This window comes from Anomaloglossus baeobatrachus, chromosome 1, assembly GCF_048569485.1.
Source record: "Anomaloglossus baeobatrachus isolate aAnoBae1 chromosome 1, aAnoBae1.hap1, whole genome shotgun sequence".
Classification (NCBI taxonomy): Eukaryota; Metazoa; Chordata; class Amphibia; order Anura; family Aromobatidae; genus Anomaloglossus; species Anomaloglossus baeobatrachus.
In genome coordinates this window covers 710468195-710484763 of record NC_134353.1, presented here as the reverse complement: position 1 = coordinate 710484763, position 16569 = coordinate 710468195, and the positions used below count along the sequence as shown (strand labels likewise).

The 16569-nt window shown below is 47.0% G+C and overlaps 2 protein-coding genes across 3 annotated transcripts in view; one reads left to right on the top strand and one right to left on the bottom strand.

Annotated features, from left to right (window-relative positions):
- The window catches only part of DERL3 (derlin 3), a 67909-nt gene extending 66486 nt beyond the window's left edge, over window positions 1-1423 (top strand). Inside the window, exon 7 of the mRNA XM_075321523.1 lies at window positions 806-1423. Coding sequence (XP_075177638.1) covers window positions 806-908 — 103 coding nt within the window. The 3' untranslated portion in view covers window positions 909-1423. The remainder of the gene's footprint in view (window positions 1-805) is intronic.
- The window catches only part of SMARCB1 (SWI/SNF related BAF chromatin remodeling complex subunit B1), a 40306-nt gene continuing 24960 nt past the window's right edge, over window positions 1224-16569 (bottom strand). The window contains exons 8-9 of one of the 2 annotated variants that reach the window (XM_075321512.1): window positions 3975-4106; window positions 1224-1707 (exon numbers count right to left, since the gene is read on the bottom strand). In XM_075321512.1, coding sequence (XP_075177627.1) covers window positions 1668-1707; window positions 3975-4106 — 172 coding nt within the window. In that variant the 3' untranslated portion in view covers window positions 1224-1667. Of the gene's footprint in view, window positions 4107-16569 lie in introns of both variants that reach the window. The other variant, XM_075321503.1, reaches the window with a different exon arrangement.

The window sequence follows — 16569 nt, the reverse complement described above, 5'->3', positions numbered from 1 at the left end:
CGGTACTTGTAACCACGTTCGCACCGGCTCGACTCAAGTACCGAGCATAAAGGAAAATACTGGGAAACTAGAGCATTTTTCTGAAAGATCTTCCAGAAAAGTGCTTGAGTTTCCCATTGACATGCATTATACTCGAATTGAGCCCATCCGGCCTGCTCATTTTGAGTACCGAGCATGGTAGTGCTCGCTCATTACTAGTTCTCACTTCACCAGTTGGCTAATATACAATGTTAGCAGGAGTTGAGTTAATAGAAAATTAATGACAATAGACAAAGGTAGACACAAAAAAAAAAAAACATGTTTCAGAGTTACCAAAAGGTAGTGATCCTTATAATAAAAAGGACAAACAATACTTACCACTGCAATCCACCCCATCCCAGCTTTGCTCTCAAGGACTGGAAGTGATGCTGCCCAGACCACCCATCCCCTGAAGTGAAGTGATTGGTGGTGGTTGAGTAATCATCACATCATTTGCGATCTATCAGTGACCATTGGAGTGGTGGTGTTGGGGGATTATTGAATTGGCAATTACTGCGTGTTTATTTCTTTATAAAGAATTTTACCCCCTGTAAACTTTACAAATGTAGTGCAGAGCCCCTTTAGATCATAGCCTCTTGTACTGAGTATTCCTCTGTATAAAAACAATAAGTGGCATCGAAACAAGAATGTGTTCAATAAGTGCATTTTACAAAAAAAAACAAAGTCCTAAATCGTAGAGCAGGATTTCATAAGGGAGGTGACACCATTACCTTCTGAATTATTTACTACCACCAGTAACTCTTCACGGTATGTGTGTCTTCTGCAGGAAGCAGATATTTGATGAGCCACAAATGGACCCCAATTACAACCCTTTACCGGAAGATATTGTGAATCAATGGGTCGATGGCCAGCGGCCTCATGTGGACTGACGTAACAGTATTAAACCTAAATTTCCTGCATATCTGAAAATAAATGATTTTTCTAATCTATGGACTTGTGCATATGACAATCAGCTTTAAAGGACAAGCAAGATCAGCAATTATAATTTCAGAAGAAATTTTTCCAAAACAGACAAAATACATTATATTCTTAATCAAACATTGACAAAAGGAAAAAAGTATTATAATATATACATATACACACACTTGAGATTTTAACCAGAACAGATTTGCCCGATAGGCATATATATCATATATATAGGTAGGGGAAGAGGAGAGACAAAGAAAAAGGCAAAACCCTCAATGGAAAATATCGAGCATTATGTTTATTTAAAAAGTTCTCTACAAGTGCATGACGCACCTATACAAATTAAAAATAGAACACAAAATAGCTTTACATGTCACGTACACAGGTATAAAGGAGGGCTTGGGACATCTGTCTCAGGTCTTCCGGTAGTCAGGTAGCACTAAAGCTTCACACTCTGTACATGGAAGGAAAGGCTGAGGGAGTCAAACTAGGCAGCACCCAGCTGCTTTCAAAGTGGAATGTGTGGGTTCCCTGCACCTTCTGATTTGGGCTCAAGAGGTGCTAAGGTTACCCTCCTCTCCTCCACAATTCTTTAAACTTATATATATTTTTTTCTTTTTTTACTTTTTCTTTTTTTTTTTTAATGGTTACTTTTTGTTTATTTATGGGGCGAGGTTCCATCTCCAGGATGTGAACCGCGAGTTTCGTCGGGAGGGGACTGTTTACCAGGCCGGTGCAGTGTTGGCAAGACGTCTCATACGCCTATAGGGAGGAAAAGAGAAGAGGGGCAAGGTAAATGTTAAGGAGGTTGTAGGTGTATTCTTAACACTAAGGCAGAGGATCAGGCTATGTTCACGGGAAGGAGGGGTTTGGTTTCACACTGGCCACTTGAAAAACATCCTGTACCGCAAATACCTTAATACTCATCCAGGTACACTATCAGACCAACAGAAAACCAAATCCTGAGATGATCCTTTATTTCTTAATGAGCTTTGTTGCCAAGAATCAGGCTCTTAAGTAATATAAAAAAAAAAAAAAAAAAAAGCTGTGCATAAAATATGATGGCACCAAGTCAAACCTTGAAATGCCAACTGCAGAGCCCATTGTATACACGTCTACATGCCTGTGGCCAAATGTTCCAAACTCCGAAGGTCATTCTGGTTTGGATCAAGTTGATGGATATTACATGTCTAATCTCTCAAGACTAATTCTGGAGAAACTATATGAAAAATTATATTTGCCGGTTGTTTATATCGCGGCTGGAAAATAAGCCTTTTGTTGGATATAACTATATAATGATTTTAGATTTCTAAAAACGGCGGCTTTTCCAACAGTTGAGTCCCATTCATATGGTTTCGTATTTCACCTCTATGACAAATTACAATAAGTGCTAAAATTAAAGAAAAATTAAGGGAAAAAAAAAAAAAAAAGACAAGACGAGCCAGAACATATTTTCGCATGGATGCAATCATCTGTATGTAACAATATGGGGCATAGCAGCCCCTAAAATTAATTTCACATGATCCTGCTTATTATTCTACTACATAAAGTGCCAATCTGAGAAGCTCTCCTTGCCTGGGGCAGGTAAGGCATCAATGTAGTGACAAATGTTAGTACATTAAAAGTTAGTACATTCACAGGCTTCTGTCTTATTTTCATGGAGCTTGTCCTACCGCTCGTCATCTTAACAGATTTTACAGCCACAATGGTGGTGGCAACCAACCATGAGCAGATACACGCTCTATAAAAGGCACGTCTTCTAGTTTATATAAGAATGTAGTGCACAAAAACGCGGATAAGGAACAAAAAGTCTTGTGCCTATAAGTACCGGGGCTGGTGACTATAGAAGAATCCGAATAGCCTCAATTAGTAACTAAACTAAAAATTAGGGGCTTACAAGTGCCAGGAGATCAGAAAACCAACAAGTGGATTAATCATGTAACTCTGAGTTACCGTCCATAAGCCATTGGACAGCAATGGATGACTTCATGGTGATATCTACTATGAATTCCACCAGTCTGTGCTCTCTAATCATCAACCTCAACAGGAGACTCAACCTCAGATAAATTCGCCTGTCCACATGTACCGTAATTCAGACCTATGCCTAAAGAGGCTCTCCAACCAGCGTGAGCCATCCAATCTGAACCATAGCACCTCACCTTCCAGAAAAGACATTAATACTGTCACTACACTGCGATACACTGAAAGTAAAAAATACTAGTCTTAATACTGCACATAAGTACTTCATAAAGGCACCACGTGGAATATAACCAGTGGCGATCCATGTTCCAGTAACCCGGCATGCACCAGTAGACCAATACTCTACAGGGACCAGCAGAAGTTAAAGGATTGTGGTTAAGCATTTCAAGCAGCAAAGCTATATCTAGAACGACATTTCACAAGCAGATTTTTGGCACCAGTTTTAAGTATAATCTATCAATACTAAAGCCTGATCAACAGATACGAGATACGAGAGAACATGGACGATTCTGTTGTGGGCACTCCTTAGTTATATAGATGTGCTCTTGTTAGAGGAACCAGCAATATCCCATATACTGTAGGTTCCGCTACAGGAGGTTAAAAAAAATAATAAAGGTTATGAGGCAAGTGGGCGATTGACTATCTCAATGTGAGACAAAGATGCTTGAAGTTGGAAATCAATTATAAGTGCATTAGGCCTCGGGGGCAGAGTACCAAGGTTTAGGGGTTAAACAGATTCTAAGGGAATTTGGGCACAGATGGTGCTACTAAGCTAATGGCGAGCACTGGGAGAAATGTCCAATCCCACCAGCTGAAGTCATATGAAATACCAACACAACACTTGCAAAGTGCGATAATGATTAAAAGAGCAGCTCCACTGGCTGAAGCACGACAGCACAGACACAGATAGACACACATCACTTCATAGGCTGGTGCGCAAAAGCTGAAAAGTCTTCCTCGTGGACGCTCCGAGGAAGTGCCACATTGTTGTCTATATTCTACCCCGGCGAGAAGCCCGGAAGGAAAAGCGTATGAAACGACGGTGGCACCTGGTGTTCCTGTCCTGGTCACGGATCTTCTTTTCCATTTCAGCATCTGTAAGGGTCTCCAGTAGAGGACACCATTGGTCTGCATCACCTGTATTTCGGATGGCGATCTCCACTGTTGGCAAGGGGTTTTCACTGAAATAAGAGTGGAGACAACTGTGAAAAGACAGCAGACTCCATATCCCTAAAGCCAGCGAGCCCTCCTTCAGGGACCCATTATATGTAATGACACCGCAGCACAATAAGTGAGAAGAATCCTAGGTCTTTCTTTTTATACAAACACCCAACTATAGTCTGATTTATGAAAACCCAGTTTCTGAGGGCTTTCATCACATTGAACACATTGTATGCAGGTTTTTCTGTGGTAACAACTTCCAGACCAAAATCCGAAAAATGATGACCATGGCTATCGATGTAGCATATTCCTTTCTATTGTGTATTGATGAATGTCATTTGAAGCACATAATATAATGAAAGATAATAGTTTCCAAATTAAGGCTGAGTGTACACCAGCCGATCTGTGGCATTACAGCTACATGTTTGCCAACAGCAGTTTAATAGCCTGCTTAAACAGGCAAAAACACATTTAAACGGACTGTCAGCACAGAATGACTGTTCCCACCAAGTAGAGGCGCTCAGTGCATCATGGCAGGGTTAATCACTTAAGTGCACCGTCCCACCTGCTTGTTTTCGATCGATCTTCCCAACTTTTGGTTCTATGAAGCCAGAGCTGTCAATCAAATAGAGGAGGAGTAGATTGAGGGAAGACAAGTATAGGAAAAGGTGCATTTAAGCGTTTGGCCCCAAGATGATGTGCCGAGCGCCTGTACTTGGTTTGAACAGTCATTCTGTGCTGACACAATCTCTTTAACAAGGCGCATGGATCAATCACCAATAGATCGTTCTGTGTGCACAACATGTAGTCGTTAACAACACTATTTATGCAGGACAATGCGCTGCTGAGAACGATGCTCTTTAAGGCTACTTTCACACATCCGGTTTGAGCAGTGCGGCTCAATCCGGCTGTGAAACCTATGCAACGGATGCGGCGAAAACACCGCATCCTTTGCATAAGTGTTTACATGCTGCCTGTCCGTTTTTTTCCGGTTGCGGCACGCTACTGAGCATGCGCAGTGGAAGAAACCGCATGCGGCGGCCGGATGCATTTTTTTCCACATCGCGCCACATCCGGCGTCCATAGGTATGCATTGAAAAATGTGCCGCAGCGGCCGGATGTGGAGCGATGCGTTTTTTTTTTTGCCGGAGCAAAAAACGTGCCAGGCAACGTTCCATCCGGCCGCGGCATCGGCTAAATCTGCCGCATGCGGCAAAAACCGGACCGAACACAAGCCCATGCGGCACAATACGGCACTAATGTAAGTCTATGCAAAAAAAACGGTTGCGGTTTTTCTGCAGAGCGCCGTATTGTGCCGCAGAGCAAAAACCGGATGTGTGAAAGTAGCCTAAGCCGACAAAGTTCATTTCACCCCATGAACAAGCGTCTTCGTGATCAGCAACCTTATGATTATCTGGAAACAAGTGTTCCAAAGATCACTCACAATAATGGTGCAGCGTAAATACACCTTAACGGGGTCGTCCAGACAAAACAATTTGCACAGGTGACTGGGCATATTCTAAAATTTAAAAAAAAAAAATAAAAATATAAAAAAAAAAAAAAAAAAAAATCAAACTCCTCATACTACCCCAACGACACCCACCTGGACCCAGCGGAGGCCATCCTGTGGTTAGCGCCATCATGGGAAGAGGTGATGTCACAGTTCCACTGTGGACCGTGGTTGGTTGCAGTAGTCTTGTGACTGAGCAGCGCTTCATCATAATACATCCAATGACGCACTACTCAACTAGGTGACACTGACTGAGTCTTATTTCTGACATATCCAGTCCACTGGACAAAGTTTCTCTAACAGGACAATCCGTTAAAGTATGTGGTTACATAATCACAAACTTTCAAATTCATCCCTTTGGCCTGAGTTCTTATGCAAGAGGGAAGCACAGTCACATGTTCATTTATTTTACAGGAATAGACAACATCAATATTGTTTTTAGAGTAGATATAACTTGACTTAACGGCCATTTAATGGAAATATACATCATACGGATTCAGGGGATATATGGAGTGAGGTCAGGAACTACTAGCAGGCTCCGATCGTGGCTATTAAACCATTTAAATGATTTGGCAACTCGGCTATTTAAATAGCGCTGTCAAGTCAATACAAGCAGCATTTCAATGGCTGGTTTGCCAATGAGCACGTGAGGCAGGGAAGAACATGGAATTCACGATATTCTGCAATCAGCCGAGGCAGGGCTTCATAGAAGAACATGGCATTCACTATATTCTGCAATCACCCGAGGCAGGGCTTCATAGAAGAACATGGAATTCACTATATTCTGCAATCACCCAAGGCAGGGCTTCATATAAGAACATGGAATTCACTATATTCTGCAATCACCCAAGGCAGGGCTTCATAGAAGAACATGGAATTCACTATATTCTGCAATCACCCGAGGCAGGGCTTCATAGAAGAACATGGAATTCACTATATTCTGCAATCACCCGAGGCAGGGCTTCATAGAAGAACATGGAATTCCCTATATTCTGCAATCACCCGAGGCAGGGCTTCATAGAAGAACATGGAATTCACTATATTCTGCAATCACCCAAGGCAGGGCTTCATAGAAGAACATGGCATTCACTATATTCTGCAATCACCCGAGGTAGGGCTTCATAGAAGAACATGGAATTCACTATATTCTGCAATCACCCGAGGCAGGGCTTCATAGAAGAACATGGAATTCACTATATTCTGCAAACACCCGTGGCAGGGCTTCATAGAATGTCAAGTTTACTATATCCAGAAATACACTAGCACTGGAGTATATAGAAAGATTGAATGATTGCAGGTTGAAATCCCCCCAGTAAGATCAAAAAATAAAGGCCAAACATTTAAAAAAAAAAAACAAAAAAAAAAACCCACAAAACAAGTATAATATATTTCTTCTCCCTTCCTTTGCCCAGATCAAAAATAAAAAAAATATTATTTATATTTTTGATCGGAGCCTCAGAATGTTGTACAAAACTGAGTAAGTCGCATATAGGGTCAATAAAAATATCAGCTTGGTGCGCAAAAAACAAGCATTCACAAGGGTCAATTAATGGAAAAAGTAAAGAAAATGATGAGACAAATACCGTATTTTTCACTTTATAAGACGCACCGGATTATAAGACGCACCCCCAAATTTGGTGAAGGAATAGAGAATTTTTTTTAATAAATGGGGTCCGTCTTATAATGCCAGTGTCCGTCTAACAAATCATATAGAGTATATGTCCCTCATAGCCCCCCATCCTAAAATTAGCCCCCTTAATCTGGATATGGCCACCTTATATTGAATATAGCCCCCTGCGGATGGCACACACTGCCCCCTGCGGATGGCACACACTGCCCCCTGCGGATGGCACACACTGCCCCCTGCTGCTGCTTTTAGTAAAATAAACTCTTTCCTTACCTTCTGCAGCACTGTCCTGTCTCGTGTCTCCCTCCTCGGGGTTGAGCTCCTCCTGTCTCCTGCACTTCCTACTTCCTGGTTCTAGTGCTGGTCATGTGATCGGGACAGCAGAGAGATATCTCTGCGTGCATGATCACAGCAGCAGGAGGTGAGTAAAGAGTTTAATATTTTACTATGGGCAGCAGCATGGGGGCCATAGCTAACACAGGGGGAGGGGGCATGTGCGATCAAAGGTAAGCACAGGCAGATAATATGCGCAGCTCCCCCAGCCCATCGCCGCGGTGCAGTTTCAGCACCATGGTGATGGACAGCGGCTGTGCATATTAGGCTGGTTTCACACTACGTCTTTTTAACATCCGCTGAAAACGTTTTTTTAGCGGAAGTACGGATCCTGCTTTTACAGCAAATAACGTATGCAAACGCATATGTTATTTTGCAGGATCCTGCACTGGATGTTTAGGGGCGGGCATTGGAGTCATGTGATCGGGAGTGAGGGGAACTAGACTGGGAGGAGGCTTCTGACAGCTGCAGACGCTGGTAACCAAGGTAAACATCGGCCTTGGATACCCGATATTTATCTTGGTTACGAGTGTCTGCAGCTGCTAGGAGCAGGGCTGCCTGCACGCGTAACCAACGTAAACATCGGGTAACTAAGAGAAGTGGTTACGCGATATTTACCTTGGTTACGAGTGTCCGCAGCTCTCAGGTGGGGGAGAGGGAGGGAGGAAGGGGGAAAGACAGATAGAGAGAGAGGGGGTGAGGGAGGGAGGAGGAGAGAGAGACAGATCACGCGAGACTGGTTCTGGGCATGCTCAGTACTTTCTGGGCATGCTCAGTACAAAAGCAGGATCCTGTCTATCAGCACGCCAGCGTTCACCTGCGTTCGCGTGCGTTATAGTGCGGATCCGGTGACTTGCAGTATTTTGACGCAGCTCAAAAACGCTACAAGTAGCGTTTTTGAAACATGTTAAAAAACTGCAAGTCACCGGATCCGCACTATAACGCACGCAAACGCAGGTGGACGCGAGTCCATTGCAAATGCATTGAAATGAAAACGCATTTGCACTGGATCCGTACTTCCGCTAAAAAAACGTTTTCAACGGATGTTAAAAAGACGTAGTGTGAAACCAGCCTTATATGAGCGGGTGCAGGAGATCAAACGCTGCCGCCCGCAGCTTCACAAGCCTCTACCAGCCCCCCCAGCAGCACCCAGCACTGCTCCAGAGCGGCCCCCACCTCCCCTGGACCCTGCAGTATATAATCCGTATATTCGGTTTATAAGACGCACCCCCTACTTTCCCCCAAAATTTAGGGGAACAAAAGTGCGTCTTATAAAGCGAAAATTACGGTAATTTTTCCCAAACGTTTGAATATTTTTAACCACTAAAACATAAAACAGCAACCGTATTTCCTTGTACAGACCTGAAGACCCATGATACCTGGTCAGGTTTACTACTTAGGCTGCTTTCATGGGCTAAATATGCCGCATCCGGCAAAAAACGGACGAAAAGCAAGGCCATGCGGCACAATACGGCGCTAATGCAAGTCTATGCGGAAAAAACGCAAAAAAAAGGTTGCGTTTTTTCTGCAAAGCGCCGTATTGTGCCGCTCAGCAAAAAAACGGATGTGTGAAAGCAGCCTTAGGGTATGTGCGCACATGTGCGCTCTGCACTGCACCGAAAAGGTGCGCTTCAGAGCGCAGCTGAAAAGCTCCGTTCTGAAGCGCATGGTGCCGGCAGAGAACGTGCGCTCTGCATGCTGCCTCTCCCTATAGACAGCATGCAAACCGCACGAAAGAAGTGACATGTCACTTGTTAGAACGCAGCGATTCGGGCAGCAGCCGAAGCGCTGCGCTCTAACATGCCACGTGCGCACGGCTCCTGCACAATCTCCATAGATTGTGCAGGGGACGCAGGACACATGCAGTTACGCTGCAGTGCAGAACGCAGCGTAAGTGCATGCAATACGCACACGTGCGCACATACCCTTAATGAGTGCCATGAAGAAAACTCATACTATGGCAGAACTTCATGGTTTTTATCACTGTTTCAGCCCAGTTCGAATCCCCCCTCCTTTTTTTCCATTAAAATATGGTAAAATCAATGGGGTAATTCAAAACGACAGCTTGTCTTCAAAAATTACTTATTAATATTTAAGGAGTTAAAAGTTAAGCCTCTTTCACGAATCGCCAGAGGAAAAAAAAAAAGTATGAAAAATCTACCGGTTATTATAGGGTTACATTTTATTACTAATTTCTTCTGGAGAAGACCCAAGGAAGAAGTATTTTGTGTGGACTTAGTGATAACAGAAAGGCTTGATCTGCATTCCTGGCTGACAGTGACATATAAAACATTGTGTTTCCCATCTGCCGAATATGCAAACAGACAGTAAAACACATGGGAGACCCACAAACCCGGCGTCATCTGGACACAGCCCGCGTGTGCCGAAAGAAGGCTACAAAAATAAACACATTGTGCACGATCAGCAAAAAGGATTATCTGCCACACTGCTGACTGCCTGTTTTCAGATTAGATTTAGGCCGACTTCAAACATCCAGAATCTTTTTATGAATTACACCACCAAATTTACTGTACTTCATGACCAGCGATCCTTTGAGGCCACGTGCACACTGACTATTTGGTGAATTTTTACCCCAGTATTTGTAGCCAAAACCAGGAGTGGGTAATAAATACACAAGTGATGACGTGTTTATATTATGCTTATCCTCTCATTGTTCCACTCCTGGTTTTGGCTACAAATACTGATGTAAAATATACCAAATACTAAACGTGTGCACGTGGCCTAATAGACCGTTTAGTTTGGCAGACTGATACTCAGATCGTTCGGAGTGCATAATCTGCCATTGTTCTTGGTAGCGCAGGTTCTGTTTACACTGGACGACGTGTTGCCGAAAACAATGGCTTTTTAATCAATTTATAATGGTATGTCAAAGGTTGCGTCACTGCTTTGATGAGGGCTCGCACGCTGAGCCCGCATTTTTCCTTGCACACGACAGCTGATTTAATCAGTCATTATATGCCACTAACAGCCATGGATGGATTGGAGATCCGCTCTCAGCTGTTAGCAAAAACCTGCTAACAGATTCCCGTTAAGTAATCTGAGGACACCATGCTGTAAGGGTTAAAAAAAAAAAATCAACTATGCCTCTCTTATCAGGGGGTCTGCTTTTGTTTAAACTTAAGACTATCACAAAGTGATTATCATAGCTTGTACTGCAATGTCATGAGCACAGCAGTGTAGCATGCCCCTCCCTCTGATTGACACCTCACTGTCAATATACAATCTCTATTGAGGACCTGGTGTGGACGGCACAGCTCTCTCAGCTCTGCTACATGGCTAAAACTACAAGCTCTAAGTGTGTCAGTAATGCTGGGGACACACGGGGCACTACTGCGATGCTCGCATGAGACTCGGCTCACGCCGGCAGCACAGCAGGAGCAGAGTGTCATGCGAGGGTCCCAGCATCTGAGGTCCGATCATGTGAGCAGACCTCAGCTGCGGGGGGCGGGCTGGCTGTGCGGAGGGGCGGGAGGGATTTATCTCCCTCTCTCCTCCATAGCCGGCTATTGCCATTCTCGCACTGCACTGGCAGTACACGGGTGTACCGCGAGTGCAGTGTACGGGTGTACCGCGAGTGCAGTGTGATTTTTCTCTCACCCCATTCACTTGAATGGGTGCGAGAGAAGAGAGTCTCGCATTACAGTCGCAGCATGCTACGATTGTTTTCTCGGTCCGATTAGGGCTGAGAAAATAATCGCTCATGTGTGCTGACACACAGGCTAGAATTGGTCCGAGGGGAATGCGATGTTTTATCGCACTCCACTCGCACCGATTTTCTCGCCGTGTGGCTTAGGCCTTATTATGATTAAGGCACAGCCATAAGACGTCGGCGAAACAGGTTGGTCTTGGAAAGGGAGGCCTATGGACATTCACCATTCTAAATGCCACAGTCTGTCTGGATATTTTTACATTGATTTATTAAAGCGGTTTTCACGTGTAAAACACTGGTTTGTTTGCATCGCAGGATACCTATGGTTTCTTTTCTCAATGCTGCATGGCCAGGACCCAGGCCACTGCTAGGTACCCCATACAAGGTGGAAGGGTGCGCTGACTTACTGCAGTGTGTGAATATACGAAAAATGTTACGGGTCACAGAAAAGAGACTAAAGAAGCTTTTTTCCTCTAACAAATTTTCAATTTTTTTTTCATCACTTAAAAAAAAAAACAACAAAAAAACAAAAATCTACATGTTTGGTATCTGCATACGCATACGGACCTGGAGAATCAATGCCTTGCCAGTTTTACTCTCTGGCTGAAAAAATGCATGCGTTTTTGCGGCGTTTTCTTAACACTGTCAATGGCAAAATGCAGTGAAAAATGCAGAAAAGCAGTGACATGCTGCTTCTTTTTTCTTTGTCGCTCCATTGGGAGACCCAGACAATTGGGTGTATAGCTTCTGCCTCCGGAGGCCACACAAAGTATTACACTTAAAAGTGTAAAGCCCCTCCCCTTCTGCCTATACACCCCCCGTGCCTCACGGGCTCCTCAGTTTTTATGCTTTGTGCGAAGGAGGCTGACATCCACGCATAGCTCCACATCTTAGTCAGCAGCAGCTGCTGACTATGTCGGATGGAAGAAAAGAGGGCCCATAACAGGGCCCCCAGCATGCTCCCTTCTCACCCCACTCTGGTCGGCGGTGTTGTTAAGGTTGAGGTACCCATTGCGGGTACATAGGCAGGAGCCACATGCTGTTTTCCTTCCCCATCCCTTAATGGGCTCTGGGTGAAGTGGGATCCTAATCGGTCTCCAGGCACTGGGACCGTGCTCCCTCCGCAGCCCCTGGGGAATCTGCTGGACAGGAGCCGGGTATCGTCAGGGACAAGGCCCTGCTACTGTGAGGTACTCTGTGTCCCCGTGGGGGACCGCGCATGGAGCGCTTGAGCCATACACACTGCAGCACTGCTGGGTGTGTTAGTGCGCCGGGGACTACCGCGCCGACCGCGCTTATTTGCCGGCCGCGCTTATAACTTTAGTCCCCGGCTTTTGCGGCCTAGTATCGCATATTCCCGCCCCCGGGCCTGCCAGTCAGGGGTAAGGGCGGGACGCTGCACTGGACGTCAGTGCTGAGGGCTGGAGCATACTTTGTATCCTCCTCCCCCCTCACTCAGCACAGTGGGGCATCAGATTCCCGCACTTTCTAGGGCACGCCCACGGCCCCCTCCTCCCCACAGAACGCCGGCAGCCATTCCTGTCAGCACTTCTGACGCTGGAGAGGAGAGACAACACGGCTCTGGGAGGCCCAGGCAGGGAATCTGGTGATCACACAACCGCTTTGAGCGGTCGGTAAGCAGCACCTGTGGTGCTGGCCCCACTGAGTGCCGAAGTGTACATATATATATATATATGCTTATATGCTATACATTTACACTGTACGGTCGCACTGTTGATTTTTGGCTATATACCCTCCTGGATTGTACTCAGAGGAGACAACAGCATGTCGTCCGCAAAAAGCAAGGGTGCCAAAGCACAGGCTTACTTTGCAACCTGTACCTCATGTGCGGCTATACTACCGGCAGGTTCCACCGACCCTCATTGTGTGCAATGCTCGGCCCCTGTGGCACTTGCTCAGCCGGAGCCTCTGCTACTGGTGGCCCAGGTGGAACCACCTGCTACCACTGTCCAGGTGACAGGGACGGAGTTTGCAGTATTTGCTGACAAACTGTCTGAGAGTATGGATAAATGGTCTGCTAAGATACTAGAAGCCTTACAGTCCAGACCGGTGACTCAGGCCCCGGGCACTGTTGAATCATTGACCCCAGGCCCCCCTCAGTTGGAGCAGCAAAGTGCTCCTGGGGTGACTCATAGGTCCCAGGGTGAGGTCTCTGACACGGACCGCAGTCCCAGGCCGCCTAAGCGGGCTCGCTGGGAAATTCCCTCGACTTCTTCACACTGTTCAGGGTCTCAGCAGGAGGACTCTCTGGATGATGAAGCGGAGGTAGCAGATCAGGATTCTGATCCTGAGGCCGCTCTCAACCTAGATACACCTGAAGGTGACGCCATAGTGAATGACCTTATAGCGACCATCAATCAGGTGTTGGATATTTCTCCACCAGCTCCTCCAATTGAGGAGTCAGCTTCTCAGCAGGAGAAATTCCGTTTCAGGTTTCCCAAGCGTACATTGAGTACGTTTCTGGATCACTCTGACTTCAGAGAGGCAGTCCAGAAACACCGAGCTTGTCCAGATAAGCGTTTTTCCAAGCGCCTTAAGGATACACGTTATCCCTTCCCCCCTGACGTTGTCAAGGGCTGGGCTCAGTGTCCCAAGGTGGATCCTCCAGTCTCCAGACTGGCGGCTAGATCCATAGTTGCAGTGGAAGATGGGGCTTCACTCAAAGATGCCACTGACAGACAGATGGAGCTATGGTTGAAATCCATCTATGAAGCTATCGGCGCGTCTTTTGCTCCAGCATTCGCAGCCGTATGGGCACTCCAAGCTATCTCAGCTTGTCATGCGCAGATTAATGCAGTCACACGTACGTCTGCTCCGCAAGTGGTGTCCTTAACCTCTCAGGCGTCGGCGTTTGCGTCCTACGCCATTAATGCTGTCCTGGACTCTGCGAGCCGTACGGCGGTAGCATCCGCCAATTCGGTGGCAGTCCGCAGGGCCATGTGGCTACGTGAATGGAAGGCAGACTCTGCTTCCAAAAAGTTCTTAACCGGTTTGCCATTTTCTGGCGACCGCCTGTTTGGTGAGCGATTGGATGAAATCATTAAACAATCTAAGGGAAAGGACTCATCCTTACCCCAGTCCAAACCAAACAGACCTCAACCACGGAAGGTACAATCGAGGTTTCGGTCCGCGGGCAGGTCTCAATTCTCCTCGTCCAAAAGGCCTCAGAAGGATCAGAGGAACTCCGATTCATGGCGGTCTAAGTCACGTCCTAAAAAGACCGCCGGAGGAACCGCTCCCAAAGCGGCCTCCTCATACCGCATCCTCGGTCGGTGGCAGGCTTTCCCGCTTTTGCGACGCCTGGCTGCCACAGGTAAAAGACCGTTGGGTGAGAGACATTCTGTCTCACGGTTACAGGATAGAGTTCAGCTCTCGTCCTCCGACTCGATTCTTCAGAACATCTCCGCCCCCCCGAGCGAGCCGAGGCTCTTCTTCAGGCGGTGTGCACTCTGAAGGCAGAAGGAGTGGTGATCCCTGTTCCCTTTCAGCAACAGGGTCACGGTTTTTACTCCAACTTGTTCGTGGTGCCGAAAAAGGACGGATCCTTCCGTCCTGTTCTGGACCTAAAACTGCTCAACAAACACGTAAAAACCAGGCGGTTCCGGATGGAATCGCTCCGCTCAGTCATCGCCTCAATGTCCCAAGGAGATTTCCTAGCATCAATCGACATCAAAGATGCTTATCTCCACGTACCGATTGCTCCAGAGCATCAGCGCTTCCTGCGTTTCGCCATAGGGGACGAACACCTTCAGTTCGTGGCACTGCCTTTCGGCCTGGCGACAGCCCCACGGATCTTCACCAAGGTCATGGCAACAGTAGTAGCAGTTCTGCACTCTCAGGGACACTCGGTGATCCCTTACTTAGACGATCTGCTTGTCAAGGCACCCTCTCAAGTGGCATGCCAACACAGCCTGAACATTGCTCTGGAGACTCTCCAGAGTTTCGGGTGGATCATCAATTTTCCAAAGTCAAATCTGACACCGGCCCAATCACTGACATATCTTGGCATGGAGTTTCATACTCTCTCAGCGATAGTGAAGCTTCCGCTGGACAAACAGCGTTCACTACAGACAGGGGTGCAATCTCTCCTTCAAGGCCGGTCACACCCCTTGAGGCGCCTCATGCACTTCCTAGGGAAGATGGTAGCAGCAATGGAGGCAGTTCCTTTTGCGCAGTTTCATCTGCGTCCACTTCAATGGGACATTCTCCGCAAATGGGACAGGAAGTCGACGTCCCTCGACAGGAACGTCTCCCTTTCTCGGGCAGCCAAGGCTTCCCTTCAGTGGTGGCTTCTTCCCACTTCTCTGTCGAAGGGGAAATCCTTCCTGCCCCCATCCTGGGCTGTGGTCACGACGGACGCGAGCCTGTCAGGGTGGGGAGCGGTCTTTCTCCACCACAGGGCTCAGGGTACTTGGACTCAGCTAGAGTCCTCCCTTCAGATCAATGTTCTGGAGATAAGGGCAGTGTATCTTGCCCTAAAGGCGTTCCAGCCGTGGCTGGAAGGCAAGCAGATCCGAATTCAGTCGGACAACTCCACAGCGGTGGCATACATCAACCACCAAGGCGGAACACGCAGTCGGCAAGCCTTCCAGGAAGTCCGGCGGATTCTGCTATGGGTGGAAGCCACAGCCTCCACCATATCCGCAGTTCACATCCCGGGCGTAGAAAACTGGGAAGCAGACTTTCTCAGTCGCCAGGGCATGGACGCAGGGGAATGGTCCCTTCACCCGGACGTGTTTCAGGAGATCTGTTGCCGCTGGGGGATGCGGGACGTCGACCTAATGGCGTCCCGGCACAACAACAAGGTCCCGACATTCATGGCACGGTCTCAAGATCACAGAGCTCTGGCGGCAGACGCCTTAGTTCAGGATTGGTCGCAGTTTCAACTCCCTTATGTGTTTCCTCCTCTGGCACTGTTGCCCAGAGTGTTACGCAAGATCAGGTCCGACTGCCGCCGCGCCATCCTCGTCGCTCCAGACTGGCCGAGGAGGTCGTGGTACCCGGATCTGTGGCATCTCACGGTGGGCCAACCGTGGGCACTACCAGACCGACCAGACTTGTTGTCTCAAGGGCCGTTTTTCCATCTGAATTCTGCGGCCCTCAACCTGACTGTGTGGCCATTGAGTCCTGGATCCTAGCGTCTTCAGGGTTATCTCAAGAGGTCATTGCCACTATGAGGCAGGCTAGGAAACCAACGTCCGCCAAGATCTACCACAGGACGTGGAGGATATTCTTATCTTGGTGCTCTGATCAGGGTTTTTCTCCCTGGCCATTTGCCTTGCCCACTTTTCTTTCCTTCCTTCAATCCGGATTGGAAAAAGG